Consider the following 16,260-nt stretch of genomic DNA (forward strand, 5'->3'; position numbering starts at 1 on the left):
ATAATGTATCTGTAGTAAAGCACCACTGCACAGTTGGACTCCTCTACCGTGAGAAGTTAATGAATGCATGACAAACTATTTTAATACCAATAACTGTGTAAATGCGATGATATGTGACCTTGGGGTGCTCTGGACTATCAGTGACGTGCCTAAAATTTCATTAGAATTGAATATATGAGTCGTTCATACGGCACTTTGAAACAAGGACTAATTCACTTCTATCATTTAATTTAATATTGTGTTATTTTTATTTTATTGTGTTTTTTTTTTAATCGCTATTCACTGTAATTTAATATTCCTAAACTGTGTGCCGTGGCTCCCTGGGGTGCCTCGGGACACTTGCAGTGGTGCCACGGGTTGGTGGTCCAGGACCAATTCAAATTATTTATGGGCAAAACCAGTGCTGGTGGCTGCCAATCGTAAAATTTGTACAAACAGAAGTAAATCCTGGCCTTTACTACATAAATGACCCTAAGAATCATATATAATGTCATATTTACTCTGGTTTTATTATTTTGACCTATGGGGTGTCATAAAAAAATTCTGATACTCTAGGGTGCCATGATTCAAAAAAGATTGGGAACCACTGCCTTAATCATTAGTTTAATTATTTATCCATCACCCTCCTACACTGCTTTCCCTGGTGGTGGTGTTGATGTTTCTGTCCTGAAAGACCATTCTCCTGTTAGCGGTTTTTTTGGCATGAGGTGTCTTTCTGCAGATGTAACAGGTGCAGAGAGAATTAGATTTGGGTGAGTTATTTTGTTTCTGGTCAATGGAAAATACTGACTGCTTTATTTTTGCACTGCAATATAGATCTCACTTTTAAGAAAAACCCCACCCAAATCTAGCTCCCTCTGCACATGTTATATCTGCCCCACTTGCAGTGCACATGGTTTTATCCATTTGAGAAGGAATTTGCCTCCTAAGAATGAACTAGAATAAGGCCCTTAGTGCAGCGGTTCCCAACCTTTTTTTCTCTCCTGTACCCTTTGATTAGGTTTTTCGTAAGTACTGTAGAAATATCCAGTAAGAGTGTCCTTATTATGGAGGAGCAGCAGAGTAGTGTGCAGTCAGGAATTGGGTCCCTCTGTGTCTGGCTGCTGGCTGTGTACTGTCTTTGGTTTTCCCACTAACACCTGTAGGATTAATGCAGCTGTTTCCTCCACTTGTGTCAGCACGGGGCAGATGATCTCTGATGTCTGAGAGCAGTGCGGTATGCTCCCAGTGGATTGCTGTTCGGCAAAAGCGCGAGCAGAGGCTGATGACGCTGCTGACAGAACCGGAAGTGACTCCATGTGGTTTGTCTCCTTTTTGTCTATTCCACAGAGCACACTGGACACCCAGCCAGCTCTATCTCCTGCATTCATATATTTATCTATTTTCCTTCTTCGTTTAATTCAGATTTGTTTGTGTTAGTGTGTGTGTGTGTGTGTGTGTGTGTGTGTGTGTGTGTGTGTGTGATTTCTTCTCCTTTTAGTCCTCTTTTTCTACATCTCTCTGTCTACATTTTTCTAACTGGGGGTTGATAGGTAGTAGAGGGGGAGAAGTTTGACACTAGTGAGTAGTGCCCCCTCTAACCACACCTTTTTACCCAGTGTTATTGCTTCCAATGTCCTCTGTGGATCCAGATAAAAGGATTTACATGTAGGTACCAAAATCCTATTTTTGTAACATACCAAAATACATCGTACTTGGTTATGGTAGAATAAAAAAATCCTGTATAAATCCTTCCAGAAACCAAATTCTTTAACGATTGTTAGATTATTGAATTACGCTATAAATTGCTATTGATTACTGAAAGTAAATGCATGACAATACTGTGTGGATGTCCTGTGTTCCTGAGCATCTGCAACTTTATGTATTCTAACGTTACAAATTGTTGAATCAGGGAGCATTATCCTGGACCGAGTGGATGTGGAGATTGCAACTCCCGTGGTGCTATTAGTTGTAAGTTTTTATTGCGGGTGGTGGAGGTGGTATAAACCCGGTCAGTGGACCGGTAACTATTTTGAGTTCCTATGATTTACTTATTTATTAGCTATTACTCTCTGTGAAAATATGTTTGGAATATATTTCTTCATTATATTTTTATTTATTTTAATAGATTCAAAAGTTATTCTATTTTTTAACACAGTTTTGCAATGTTTTTTTTTTTCAGATTTTCTATTCAAATTTCTGGTTATTGGAAATGCCGGTACTGGAAAATCCTGTTTGCTACATCAGTTTATTGAGAAAAAATGTAAGTAATTTTAAAGTAATATTGGTACTTCTTTCCTAGCACGGCACCCATCGCATAGATTGTATGCCTTACTTAAGGCATACAATCAATACAATTGAAACGATTTTTTAATTGTATGGATCTCATCTTATGCATCCATAATCGTGAGCCCCCAATAACCATTGTTAATGCCACCAGCACTATCAACGCCAACCCGAAGCGTGGCGAGGGGCAGTGGTACGCGTCCTCCGACCTTTTCATACCCCCACTATCCACGTCGGCGTGGAGTTGATTCTATATAGTGTGGCGAGCCACCGAGCCCGAAGCATGGCGAGCGGACGCTGACTACTTCACATGTATTCCGCGGCCCCGACGTGGATAGTGGGGGTATGAAAAGGTCGGTGGACGTGTACCGCCACGCTCGCCACGCTTCGGGGTGGCGTTAACAATGGGGGGCCATTTCACCCATGAGGGGGGTTAGCAATTAAAACTGGGGTTTTGGGGGCTTTTTTCATCATTGGAATAAATGTTAAATTGGGTCTCTGGGACCATTTCACATTGATTCCAATGTAAAAATCTCGTAAAGTGCATGCAATGCTTGCAATGTAAAAATCTCGTCGATTGCATCATCACATGCATCTTATGCCGCACAAACACATAAGATGCATGCAATGCTTGAGATATCAGCCCGACACATACAATCTAGATCAGTGGTCGCCAACCTTATTTGGGGTGTGAGCTACTCGAGAAAAATGAAACCGCTTGAAGAGCTACTAAAAATGTAATAAGAAAAATCTGCTAATTTCTCATGTGGTCCCCGTACCTGTCTAGCCAACTTCCAACGGATCCCCTCTCCATCTTGCAGTGACTCCCAACTACCTTCCCACTTATGGGGAATGTCAGCTGTTCTGCTGTCTCCCACCAGTGGCTACCGGTGGTGTGCATCTTTGTAGATCCCCGGAGCAGTCTCCACTCTGCTATGGGACAATGATACTGGATGGCTCTGCAGCTGGTGGTGGCTTCCGGGTTCTCTCTTCCTGCCTTGTGGTAGCTCCCGGCACTTAATACCAGCTGACAGCAGTACTGTAGCTAGGCGAGCTACCCAAACTATGACCGTGAGCTACTGGTAGCTCGCGAGTTACAGGTTGGAGACCACTGATCTAGATCGTGGGCGCCGTGCTAGGAAATAAGTACCGTAATATTAAAGTTAAATAAACATTTTATGTGCATTATGAATGTGTCTTCCTTCTGGTCATGTATCTGCATGCATATACATGTTGCGTGTCTCATATATTTTTTTCTTTCCTACTGATATTTAATTTGTGTTTTAATATGAGTGATCTTCAAAGCTAACACATGTAACAAGGTGACATCGGGCCCTATATACCACTGTACTGCTATTTTATGTGCTGCAAATTACCGTATATGTATACAGTACTTCATATTCTGTGTTTTGTGCTTTCTTTACTCTGTATCCAATACTGGTATATTTGTATTTCAAAGCCGCATTGTGAGGATACAGTTATTTATTATTTTGTTGTTGGCTTTCTTTAAGTGTGAATGCTAAAGCAAACAAACACTAATAAAATGCTGGACTGCCTAAATTTACCTTACTTTTTCTTTTTTTCAGTTAAAGATGACTGTAATCACACAATAGGGGTGGAATTTGGTTCAAAGATTATAAACGTTGGTGGTAAATATGTGAAATTACAGATCTGGGACACAGCAGGACAAGAGAGATTCAGGTAGGAATGCTTTTTACCCTTTGCTTGTTTTCTGTTTTCAGTTTGTTTTATGTGCATGAGAGTACAGTAAAAAAGGCAAACATTCTATACTAAAGGGATTCTACAGTCAAGTTTTGCAGGAAGTGTTCATGGCCTTGGAAATATTTCACATTTACTGTGGAGAGAAGTTTGCGGTTTCTTTTTGATGTCCAGTCGGTGATCTGCAAATATAAATTTGCATGACGGTCTGGAATTGTAGGAACCTGAATATATAAAATTTAAAATGTGTAATTTCAAAATGTAATTTAAAACCTTCAACCATTTAACTGACAAAGATCCCTTGTGATATTAGACCTTCCCAGTTAGCTTCCTCGGTCTGTAAAATTTGTGTGCATTCATATTAATGGTACACTTTTAGATGGATAAATTCACTTTACACCTCCCAGTGTCAGTAGATTACCTCCAGCCAGGATAATTCAAGAAATAACTGTATACCTTGATATTATGACTAGACATCTGAGAAAATAGCAGTATCTCAAGCAAATGATGCACAAATTCAGATATCATATACTTGCCTATATTGTTGGTTGAAGATATAGGGCATGGCACAAAATGAATAAATTAATCAAAACAATCTACAAATAAATTGTTTAAAGATCATACGATGTGATTTCCTGCTCCCCCCCCCCCCCCCCCCCCCCCCCCCACATTCTGTCTCTCACAGTTGAAGTATACCTATGATAGAAATTACAGCCCTATTTTTTTAGTGGATTAACTTGCACAATCGGTGGCTATCCAAATACTTTATTGCCCCACTGTATATCTATAACTATATGTTTAGACACATGGAGAAAAAGAAGACTTTGTGGGGGCACTCTTGGAATAAATACCTATTAACTACCAAGAATTGTGGAGAGAAGTTGTTCGAAAAAGTGATATTATTTTATTTTAAAACTTAACTTTTAATATTCTGGTTTGTTTAATATAAGTGGTAAGAAGCACAATAATATTTTACATATAAATCACAATGAAGCTTAAAATATGCACTGCAACTCAATAATCCTGTCTGAGTGAGAATTACTCTGAGCAAGAACTGGGAGCTCTTAATTTAGCACAACACACTTGTGCAATTTCAGGCTAGGAGCTCACATGTATATCAACCGCTGTGTTGAATTTAAATAGAGATTTTTAAATGTAGCAAGTAAGACCTACTACATATAGTAACAATCCACATTTCTAGGTAGTTAATAGGTATTTATATTTACATATATGAGTCTTCTTTTTCTCCATGTGACTAAACATATACTTACCTCTGACTCTGGGGAGCACCTCCAACCTACAAATTTGTTGAAAGTTAAAAAGGACCCCTTTTTGAGAAAAGGAATCCTTTCATCATACCAATTGTGACAGAATTTGGATCTTGATAAAATTAATCACTCCACTCCCTAAACCAATGACATTGAAGTCTATATAGTGGAGTATCCAGTGTGGGACCCAAACAAAAAAACGTATCCTATATCTATAACTAGTAAGGACCATCAAAGCAAATGTTTTGAAAGCTAGTCGGCTACCTTGTGATTGCCTCTGTGTTTGTGTATGTTTGAAAGTGAAAGAGATGTAGTTTCACTTGCTGCCAACAGATGGCAGTGTTTCGGAGACATACAAACGTACACTAGACACATGTATGTATATCTGTCTATCTATTTCTCAATCATCTATGTATGTGTATATCTACCTATCTCCGCTCAAAGCAAAGGCTTGGAAAGCTAGTAGAGGTAGTTTTACTTGCTGCCAACAGATGGAAGTGTTTTGGAGTTACACAGGCAGTATAGATAGATATAGAGATCTTTCTCGCTCTCTCTCTTTCTTGCTCTCTCTCTCTCTGTCTGTCTCTCTCTTCCAGTTTTTGTTCACCTGATTAGTCCAATTTAAAAAATTTATTGTCACCTTTAGAAATATTCATAAAAGCATTGAGAATAAAAATAATAATACACTTAAAGCTTTTTGTTTTTGGAGTAATTCTCGTTTTATTTTCAAAATTGGTCGTAATTTTGAAAATAAAACGAGAATTACTCCAACAACAATAAGCTCTAAGTGTATTATTTTCATTCTCAATGCTTTTATGAATATTTCAAAATTGCGACCAATTTTGAAAATAAAATATGAATTGCTCCAAAAACATGAAGCTCTAAGTTTATTATTATTACCATATATACTCGAGTATAAGCCGAGTTTTTCAGCCCTTTTTTTTTGGCTGAAAAAGCCCTACACGGCTTATACTCGAGTTTGGGTCTGGGGCAGTAGTGTGTTAACTGTTAGCACCCCAGCGCTGCACAGCGGTATCCTCTGTGCTCAGCGCATATGAAATCTAAGACCTGACACTGCCCAGCGTGTGATGACCGTCGCTTTCCTGGCTGCCGGAAGCTCTGCGCCGGAAGAGTTAACATCCTCTGCAGTTGGTAAGCTGGCTGTCTCCATGTTACTGAGCCGCACTAGGTAACAGACAGCTACGGGACCCGGCGCCAGGGGAGGGAGGTGCTGAGCCTCCCATTGGGTCTTGCGGCTCAGGTCACTAGGCTGCCGCCTCCCCATCCCTTGCTCCCGTTGGATCTCTGGCGGCTGTCTGTAATATCTAGCCTGCCTGTAGAGTGACAGGTAGCCAGCATATCCGAGGAGGGGGCAGGCAAAGCGCTGGGGAAGCCAGCTCACCAGGGGAGGAGGAGGGACAATATTAGCTGGGAGGAGGGGGGACAATATTAGCTTCTAGTAGGTGGCACACCACAGCAGCAGCTCAGTGTAAGGGGGAAGAGACACGTGCCTGCTAACATACAGCAGCAGAGTACATCAGAGATATTTTTTCACATAAAAAAAGGTTTGTCTGGTTATGAGCACATTAAATAAATTGTGTAACATGCAGGGGATGCATAGAGCATGTTGGAATGCCCCTGCGGGCTACAATATATAGGGAAAACAAAGAGGAAATTGCATGTACGCGTTCAAGAGCACATCTGCAACATCATCAATAAAAAGACAAACCACAGCATTCCTTCACACTACACAGAGAAGCACAACAACGACCCGAGGTCATTAAAATTCACCGGTCTCAAAAAAGTCGCAATCGATTGGAGAGGGGGAAATCAGGACGCAGCCCTAATCAAGGAAGAAACCAGAGTCATTTACAATATGGGGACCTTGACACCGAAAGGCCTGAACGTGGACTTTGATATAACGGCTTTCCTATGAAACAATGTGCAGCACTAAAGTCTGAAACCCTTCTCCTCCCCCCCCCCCCCCCCGGGAGCTCCACCACCCCGGAAAAAGAGAAAAGAAGAAAGAAAAAAGAGAGGAGGGATAACACACACGTGAAAAAAGGAAAAAGAAGAACCAATAAATAAAGGACTACCCCTCCCCCCCTCATGAAACTTCGAATCCGTCCGCAGTCTAATTTCAAATGAGAATCATATAGCACCACATAATCCTATATTTTAAAAAAAAAACAAAGATAGATAAATAACACCCAGATATTAGTCTCAAAAGAGAATAGTAGTTATTATCTTTAATTTAATGTATTCTTTTTTAACACTTACGTTGTTTACAATTTTACCCATGCATAAACCACTGCGCTTTTACCTACCACATTGATATCATTATTAATGAATATACATCCAAACCGTAAATAATGATTCATACCTATTGGCTTGGAGTGGACTAACAAATATGTAAATATAAAACCACAACAGCAGCCAATAACTCAAACAAACAAACAAACAATACTTTTTATTGCAAGTTTTTAATATAAAAATACCCCAACTGTGTCGATGTCCACCGTCTTGAATGTTTCAAAAGCAAACCAGCAAACTGTAACTCCAAATTAACATGGGGCACGCAGAAGAACTACTGCGCCCAGAACAACACCTGACGGGAAACGCATAGGACACAGAACACGCCCACTGAGAACAAGCATTCAACTGAGAGTGGCGAAATCTATCTGCAACCCCGCTTGCGTGTATGACGTACAGCTACAGCTGAGAACGGGGACCAGAAGCCGGCTCATCAAGGGCAAATGTGACGTCGCGCCTGAGCACAATCAAACAGGCTGATACGAAAAAGGGCAGAAGTGACACGATTCAAGTCGCACACATATACACACACCCCCCCAGAGAGCCAATCAAATCCCGGAATGCACAGAGATTAGCACACCAGCTACCAATGAAACAAAAGACTTTCCGACGCCCACAAAGGGGCGTTCCCAAACCAATTAAGGAGAGTGAAAACGTACTTAAACCCCATACTGCAGGGGACAGAACTACACACAACATCCTGAAGAAGCCCACCGGCGAAACTAGTTGATGTAAGTGAAGTTCCCGCCTAAGCCGTTTGCGCAACACTGCAGTGACGGGTAAGTCTGCCGGCAGACCCCCTGCACCTTGGAATAAGGTATACTAAGAACACTTTCCAAAAACAAGGACCATACACAGTTTTTGCTGGACACTACCGGTACTGGACTTTACATGTTTGTCCTGTGACCCCCAGTCCCTTCTGTGTATGTGTACTGGTACTAGATAAACAATTGTTTTTTACTATATTAATAACGCCATTAGGTTTTACACATTTTTTATATATATATATATAATATATATATTATTATTATTTTTTTTTCTTAACAATCATAACGTCAGTTGAACCATTTTTCTTTTAAAATTCTGTCAAAATGTACAAATAAAAACTTTTTTAGGTACTTGTTTCCTAGAACGGCCACAATCGTGAGTGATCGTGGCTCTTAATTAAGGGACACGATCCTCACGATGTGGCCGATTTTTTACACTTTTTTGACTTTGATTGACAGAAATCGGGTCAATCGGTCGGTCGCGACCAATTAAAATCGGCCGCGATGCGACCGACCGATTGACCCGATTTTTCCATAGACTTCAATGTTAAAAAATCTTTTAACATTGAAATCGGGAGGATCTTGTCGGTCTTGTGCCATTATAATGGCACAAGATGAGATGGACTTGATTAAGTCCATCTCACATAGGGAAAAATGTTAAAAAAGGTGAAATGGGCCAATATGACCCATTTCACATTTTTTATGTGCCCGCCATGACCCCACGATAGACGTCAACCCGAAGCGTGGCGAGCGCAGCGAGCCCGCGAGGGGCGGCGGTGCGCGTCCTCCGACCTTTTCATTCCCCTACTATCCACTAGGGCGTGGAGTGAGAATAGAATAGTGTGGCGAGCGCAGCGAGCCACCGAGCCCGAAGCGTGGCGAGCGCAGCGAGCCCCGCGAGGGGACGCGTATACCTGTGAAGTTAGACGCGTCCCCTCGCGGGGCTCGCTGCGCTCGCCACGCTTCGGGCTCGGTGGCTCGCTGCGCTCGCCACACTATTCTATTCTCACTCCACGCCCTAGTGGATAGTAGGGGAATGAAAAGGTCGGAGGACGCGCACCGCCGCCCCTCGCGGGCTCGCTGCGCTCGCCACGCTTCGGGTTGACGTCTATCGTGGGGTCTAGCCCACTTAGTAACATTTGGGGGGGGCAATTGAAAATAATCAGGTGAAAAAAAAAAAAAAAATCGGGTGAAAAATCGGTCGATCGGATCGGTCGCATCGTATGCGACCAAATCGCATGCGATGCGATCGATCCGATTTTTTATCTTACGACCACAACGATCTAAATCGTTGTGGCCGTTCTAGGAAACAAGTACCCTTTTTTATTTCACATATATATTGTATCTGAATTATTAATATATTAGATGTGTGGTAATTAAGCGCAGGGTGTACACCCCCACCTCCTATGCATAGAGCAGCCTGTTACGGCTCTTAATATACATGCTGCGTGTACTCACTGTTACTGCAAGTGTTGCGTTAGCATTTCCCATACATATGTGGTAATGCTGCGTATGCGGTTTACCAGTTACCAGTAGCTGCTGCATTTCCCACCCTAGGTTTATACTCGAGTCAATAAGTTTTCTCAGTTTTGTTGTGGTAAAATAAGGTGCCTCGGCTTATATTCTGGTCAAGTTATACTCTAGTATATACGGTACTTTTTATTCAGTATGCTTTTATGAATTTTTTTAATGGTGACAATACATTTATTGGGCGCTGAAGACCCTATTGGTGGTGTATGTTGTAATCTGGCTCCTACTTGTAGGGGACTCAGTGTCAATAGATATATATATATAAATAACATATTGACTCAAGCGGGACCCTCACTCGAGTATAAGCCGAGGGGGGATTTTTCAGCATAAAAAAATGTTCTGAAAAAGTAGGCTTATATTTGAGTATATATGGTGTGTGTGTGTGTGTGTGTGTGTGTGTGTGTGTGTGTGTATATATATCTATCTTATCATATTGGCGGATTATTTATGTCAATATCAAGTGGACTGTTTACTATGAGGTTTGTACATAGGACACGTGGTCACCCTTAAGGTCATAGGTTTCGTACCCATCGAGGAAAGGGTTTCTTCACCGTATGGGCAGTTCAATTATGGAATACTCTGCCTAAGATGTTTGGGGTGGCAGACACAATGGATACTTTAAAAAAAGAGCTAGATGAATTTCTTGCAGAAAAAAATATACAAGATTATAATCTTGATTCATAAGGAACTTTGTTGTACTTAACAGTTTATAGGATAACCATTTGGGGTCATCGGGATCCTGGTTTATTATAGATAGGCAATAAGAGATCAACCTCTCCAAATGTTACTATGTCCCATATAGCCATACATTTACCTACCAATTTACAATTGGTGATCTCATCCTTTTTTGCTTTCTTTTTTGTGTGTTTAAAAATGTGATTTTACTAATCAATTTTATTTGTAGGTTAGAAGAAAATGTAAATGTAATTAATGTTAGGTACAAAGGGCCATGCATGCAAAATAGCTGATCCCATCTTGTCTTTGTGGGATGTGTCTACTTGGATAAAATGTTTTCTTTTTGTACCACTTAAAGAGCAGACATTAATGTCTGTGTTTATGCATCTCCTAACATACAGGTTCCTCAGGACCCCACACAGTGCATGTTTTGCAGGTCTCCTCAGAATCAAATGAAATAATTATCTCCACCTGTGGATCTTTTAAAATTTGTCAGTAATGAGTGCATCTGTCAGGTGACCTGGAAAAACGTGAACTGTGTGGGGTGAGATATGAGTTTGAGAACCACTGTCCTAAGATCTAGATTTGAACAACATTTGAAGCAACTGTCCAATCTGTGACACCTGCTGATTTGAGAATTTGCACATATTTGTACAATTTGTAGGATGAGATGGCCTAACGTACTGTTCTTATGCAGAGAGTTCGAAATTTCTACCCTATATCCATTGGAGATCATTACTTGGTGGAAGTAAATTGTACTGGTTTTGGCATGCAAATAAGTATTATCTATTCACATATAAAGTATATCAGGTTAGGAACTCTATTCACTAGGGCAGAGGTTCCCAAACACGGTCCTCAAGGCACCCCAACGGTCCAGGTTTTAGGTATATCCATGGCTCAGCACAGATGGTTAAATCAGACTGACTGAGTTACTAATTAAGTCACCTGAGGCCAGGCATGGATATACTTAATAACTGGACCGTTGGGGTGCCTTGAGGACCGCGTTTGGGAACCTCTGCACTAGGGATTACATATGCATATAACATTGTTACAATTGAAGATAGTTGGAAATCTTTTAGTTCTACCCAACAATATATGGAACAGTTATGGAGATTTAGTGCTGATTGAGTTTATATAACATGTCTTTTTAATCAGATTGAATATTGACTATGTATTTTTGTGTGTATATATATATATTTTTTTAATACAGCATATATACTCGTGTACAGCTTCAGTTTGATGCCCCTTCGATCATCAAAAACCTCAGTATGTTAATCTTTATTTTTCAGGTCTGTTACGAGAAGCTATTACAGAGGTGCTGCTGGTGCATTACTTGTTTATGACATCACCAGGTAAATTGTAAAATAGAATCTTGACCTCAATGCTAATCATATTTTTAAGCATACAATACAGGCTTTACAGCTACATTATACCGCTTAGTAAATAAATTTTACTGGTCTGCCCTTTCCTTCTACTTCTGCTCAGGGGAGTTGTTCATCCAGGGGCTTTGTGGATCTCCTTTTATTCCCTTTTAAGCTGTGTGGTGATGCTGAGGAGGTGTGAGCATATGGACAAATTGGAAACCACAATCTCCTTGACTGCACTGAGTGAGCCTCTGTCTTCTACTTGCACGCCCCCACTTCTTAAGATGAAGTTCTGTTCTTTTATTATTATTTTTATTTTTTGAGGCATAGATCAACACTGTTCTGGAAACAGGATGTTGGCTGCACATTCATGTTATATATATCCTGTTTCCAAACAAAATAATATATATATATATAACAAAGACTGGAAAAAAGAAAAATGCAGACTGTGCTACAATATTGAACATATCTATATATAAATAAAAACACATGCACGGTTTCTCCTTACCAAAATAATATCTTGTGCCATTAAATAAACTTTAAAATGATGACGGTGACACCTACAGATGGAGCGCCTCTCAGCCAGTGCCAGGGCTCGCCAGATTGCCCCCGCTGGGGAAATGGCGCTCCATCTGACTGGGATGTTCGTCCCAGTTTCGGGGAGGCAGGGGACGCAAACCCTGCCCATCTCCGCTTCAAGGAGATGGGCAGGGTTAGGGGGGAGGTGGGATCTGGTGGCAGGGAGCTCGGTAGTAAGCGGACGCACGTGTGGCCCCTTGCAGGGGCTGGCGATCGGAACGCCAGCCCCTGCAAGAATGAAGGGACCTCCATCTGTAATATATGTATCCCTTTCGCAGGTAAATAAAGTAAATACGTAATACAATTCTTAAAGGTTGAGTATCCCTTTCAAACAGCAGCAGGTTGGATTTGACCTATGGACTTGTGCTTTGTTATATTTGAAAATTTTATTTTTTGTTAAATTAAAAAGTAGATGATACGGTACTTGTTTCCTAGTAGGGCGCCCAGATTTCTTACGTACGCAAACATAGTGAAATCGCATCGCATGGTACGTTTTTACCATGCGATGTGATGCGACTTTCACACCCTCCTGTCTGTGGGGCGGCGGAACGCGTCTTCCGACCTTTTTATACCAGACACTATCCACGTCCTCTGTATGTAAAACAAGTAGATGAACCCTTTTGAGTGCCAAGTGAATTTGTCAAAATAGGTGTAACAGTTGCCATTCAAACATTTGTATTCATCATAATGACCTGTAATGTTTAGCTTATATAGGAAATATACTCATTTTTTGACACATTTTTTATTTGAATTTATGTAACAAAGGGTAACAATACTGGCATCTTTAGCAGATAATTTGAGCAACTCTCAAAGATGTTGGCACTCAAAGGGTTTAATATTTGTACATTGATCTATGTTTGACTGTAGTTTTTGTTGAATATTTGTTAATCATTAATAGTCTTGAGTGGTTGAGTAAGGTTATGTTAGAACAATGGTATTGTGTCCTTTGCTTAAGCTGTGATGGAATTTTACTCATATTGTTTTAACCAATTGTGCCTAAAAGAGTTTCACCTGCGATTTGGCAGATTTTGTATCTAAAAGATGTTGTATCCCGATGAAATACAATGTTTCCTGCCAGCAATGCACAACCATTATCTATGATAATAGAATTCAGAGATATTGGTAACCTATATTTGCACAAACGTATGATTCAAGCCCCCAAGCTCTGGTCTAGGTGCGGGGTACAAAAAATCGGCACCTCTGCATGGACTTTGTAGTGATAAGGTCTAATATAATAATTTAAATGGGTAGTAGTTGACCCAGAGAGAAATAGGACTGCCATTTTGGGTCATCAAGGATTCTAGTTGTGAACAGATTGGTAGTTACTTCATCAGGGTCATTGACAAATCTAAAGCTGTGCACCTCAGGAGATACAATATAGGTTGAACTTGATGGACTGAATGCTTTCTATCCTGAAGGGTTAAGCTTAAAACACATAAACTCTTATGTGTAGAACCTAAGGTTGGTTGTTTACTTGAAATTTAAAAAAATAATTCTCTTTTATACAGTCGAGAAACCTACAATGCTCTCACCAACTGGCTGACAGATGCACGAATGCTAGCCAGTCAAAACATTGTAATTATACTGTGCGGGAACAAAAAGGACTTAGATGTCGATCGTGAAGTTACATTTTTAGAAGCATCTCGATTTGCACAAGAAAATGGTGAGTACACTGTGTGTTGCTAATTTAAGTACGGAGTATGGGTAAGTGTGTGGTGTAAATTATCCGTTCCAAAAATGTTCTTGTTGCTATTGCACAAAAGATTGCCCAGTTTGAGGTCATTATGGAATCTTTTCTGTTTACAGAGAAGGCACTTGGCCTGATTCAGCTTTATTAGCAAAGCAAAAATCAGCCCACACTTGGGCAAAACCACATTGCACAAGTTTCCTCTACCCACCTACAGTGCAGAGACATTAAAGGCCCATACACACTTGCCTACTTTGAGCTGAAAGCCGCTCAAAACAGCAAGTTTGAGTGGCTTTCAGCTCAAAGCTGCCCAGTGTGTATGCCCCAGCGCACTCCTGCATCATCACCGGGATGAAGTGGTGACGAAGCTGCGGGGATTGCTGGTACAGCACACACGGTTTCTCCCTAACGCGCTATATTGCGGTGGGTAAAGCTGCAAAGGCGGAGGTCCCAGGTCGCTGAGGAAGAGAGCAGACTTTCTCTTTAATGGATGTGCAGAGCATCTTGAAAATCATTCCAAACACTACCTAATGTTGACGCTGATTGCCTAAACTGAACACGAGTTTTTGTGTTCGTCTGGAAACTTGCCAGATATACAGGGGAGTTTGGTGACCTCTGCATATATAATACTGACCCCCGTGGAACTTCTTTAGACTTCATAGGCAATTATTACCCAAAGGATCAGGTAGTAAAGTAATTTCTACACTCACTGATTGACCTATGTAGTGCGAATTTACCCAGTTTATTGCGCCCCTACTACCTTTTTTAAAAGTCAAGCAGTTTAGTTTTCTTGTCGCACTACCCTGGAATACTAGCTTTGTCGGTTATTCATAGAGACTCTTATTAAAGTTAAAACAGATTATCGCAGTGATGTCAATTCTGTCAAGGACTTTCCTACAACACATTGCATTTACGTATATACCAGTGTTAACAGATATTCTTTGTGTTAATTTTGCATTACCATCACTAGGTGGCTGTTGTACAACTTTACTGATTTTATTTACTTGACCATTTATTTTGAAACTTCTTCTCAAGCTATGCGCCTTATCTAATAGAATTAACAATTTATACAGATTCATGAATAATAGGTTATTTACTACTTGGGTATCTTCTATGAATATAAATATGCATGGGGTCACATTACATCGATAACAGCCACTCTAGTGTCTTCTATTTTAATATATTCTTGATCACATAATGCCTTAACGAAAAAATTATAGAAGGCATTTTTTAACAACTTAAACTTTATTTGGTCAATCTACTCATATTTTCATATGTAACAGAAAACCCTATTAAGTGTTCACACTGGCCACCCCATTTTAAGGTTTAAATTTAACTTTTTACTTCAACTGTAACAGGTTTTTGAAAAAGTGATTTTTTTTTTTTTTAAAGGAGAGAGCACTCATACTCATTTTACTAGAGCTTTGTTTTCCACATTAAAATCGAACACTACTTTGGTATGGATATATTTCTTCATAATCAGATCCATTACCTCAAAGAATAGTTAAACAAAACAAAAGTGGAAGCAAAAATCAACAATCCAAGAATCCTCTGGCCCAGGCTATGTCCGCACCCGGGGATTCGCAACCCCCACTTTCCTTCCTCCCGGGCCTCTGACATCTTGTAAGTCAATCCATCAGCTAGACAAAACATTGGACTCCATCCAGTCATCTCTTGACCAAAAATTTGACACCATTCCACTCTCTATAAAAAATATCCTCTCATGAGTATATTATAATACTAAAATCACTGAAGTTGAATTACAAACCTGTGCTATAGAGGATGCAATGGTCACAGTACAAAATAATAATAAATTCATATCATATGTCTGAAGCCTTAAAATGGCATCCAAAATAGACGATCTAGAGAATCGCAAAAGGAGAAGTAACCTCAGATTTGTGGGAACCCCCGAAACCATTAACCCCTTGAGTGGTGAGTTTTGCTGGGGCAGGTTTGTCCTGCCCCAGCAAAACCCACCACAGATCGTGCAAGCCACCCTCAACCCCACCTAACCTTTGCTGCAGCGTTCTGTTCTCCCCTGCTGCCGCTGCCCAGCTGTCAATCACATCAGTGACCTCAGATGGCAGGCTCAG

The 16,260-nt window shown here is 40.5% G+C and overlaps 1 protein-coding gene across 2 annotated transcripts in view; it reads left to right on the plus strand.

Moving 5' to 3' along the window:
- RAB4A (RAB4A, member RAS oncogene family) overlaps nucleotides 1-16,260 on the plus strand; it is an 86,433-nt gene that overhangs the window by 11,294 nt on the left and 58,879 nt on the right. For both annotated transcript variants that reach the window (XM_083176456.1, XM_083176455.1), the window contains exons 2-5: nucleotides 2,162-2,242; nucleotides 3,852-3,966; nucleotides 11,827-11,889; nucleotides 13,989-14,143. In XM_083176456.1, coding sequence (XP_083032582.1) covers nucleotides 2,162-2,242; nucleotides 3,852-3,966; nucleotides 11,827-11,889; nucleotides 13,989-14,143 — 414 coding nt within the window. The remainder of the gene's footprint in view (nucleotides 1-2,161; nucleotides 2,243-3,851; nucleotides 3,967-11,826; nucleotides 11,890-13,988; nucleotides 14,144-16,260) is intronic.

The sequence above is a fragment of the Crinia signifera genome, chromosome 3 (assembly GCF_055691185.1).
Source record: "Crinia signifera chromosome 3, ASM5569118v1, whole genome shotgun sequence".
NCBI classification, from domain to species: Eukaryota; Metazoa; Chordata; class Amphibia; order Anura; family Myobatrachidae; genus Crinia; species Crinia signifera.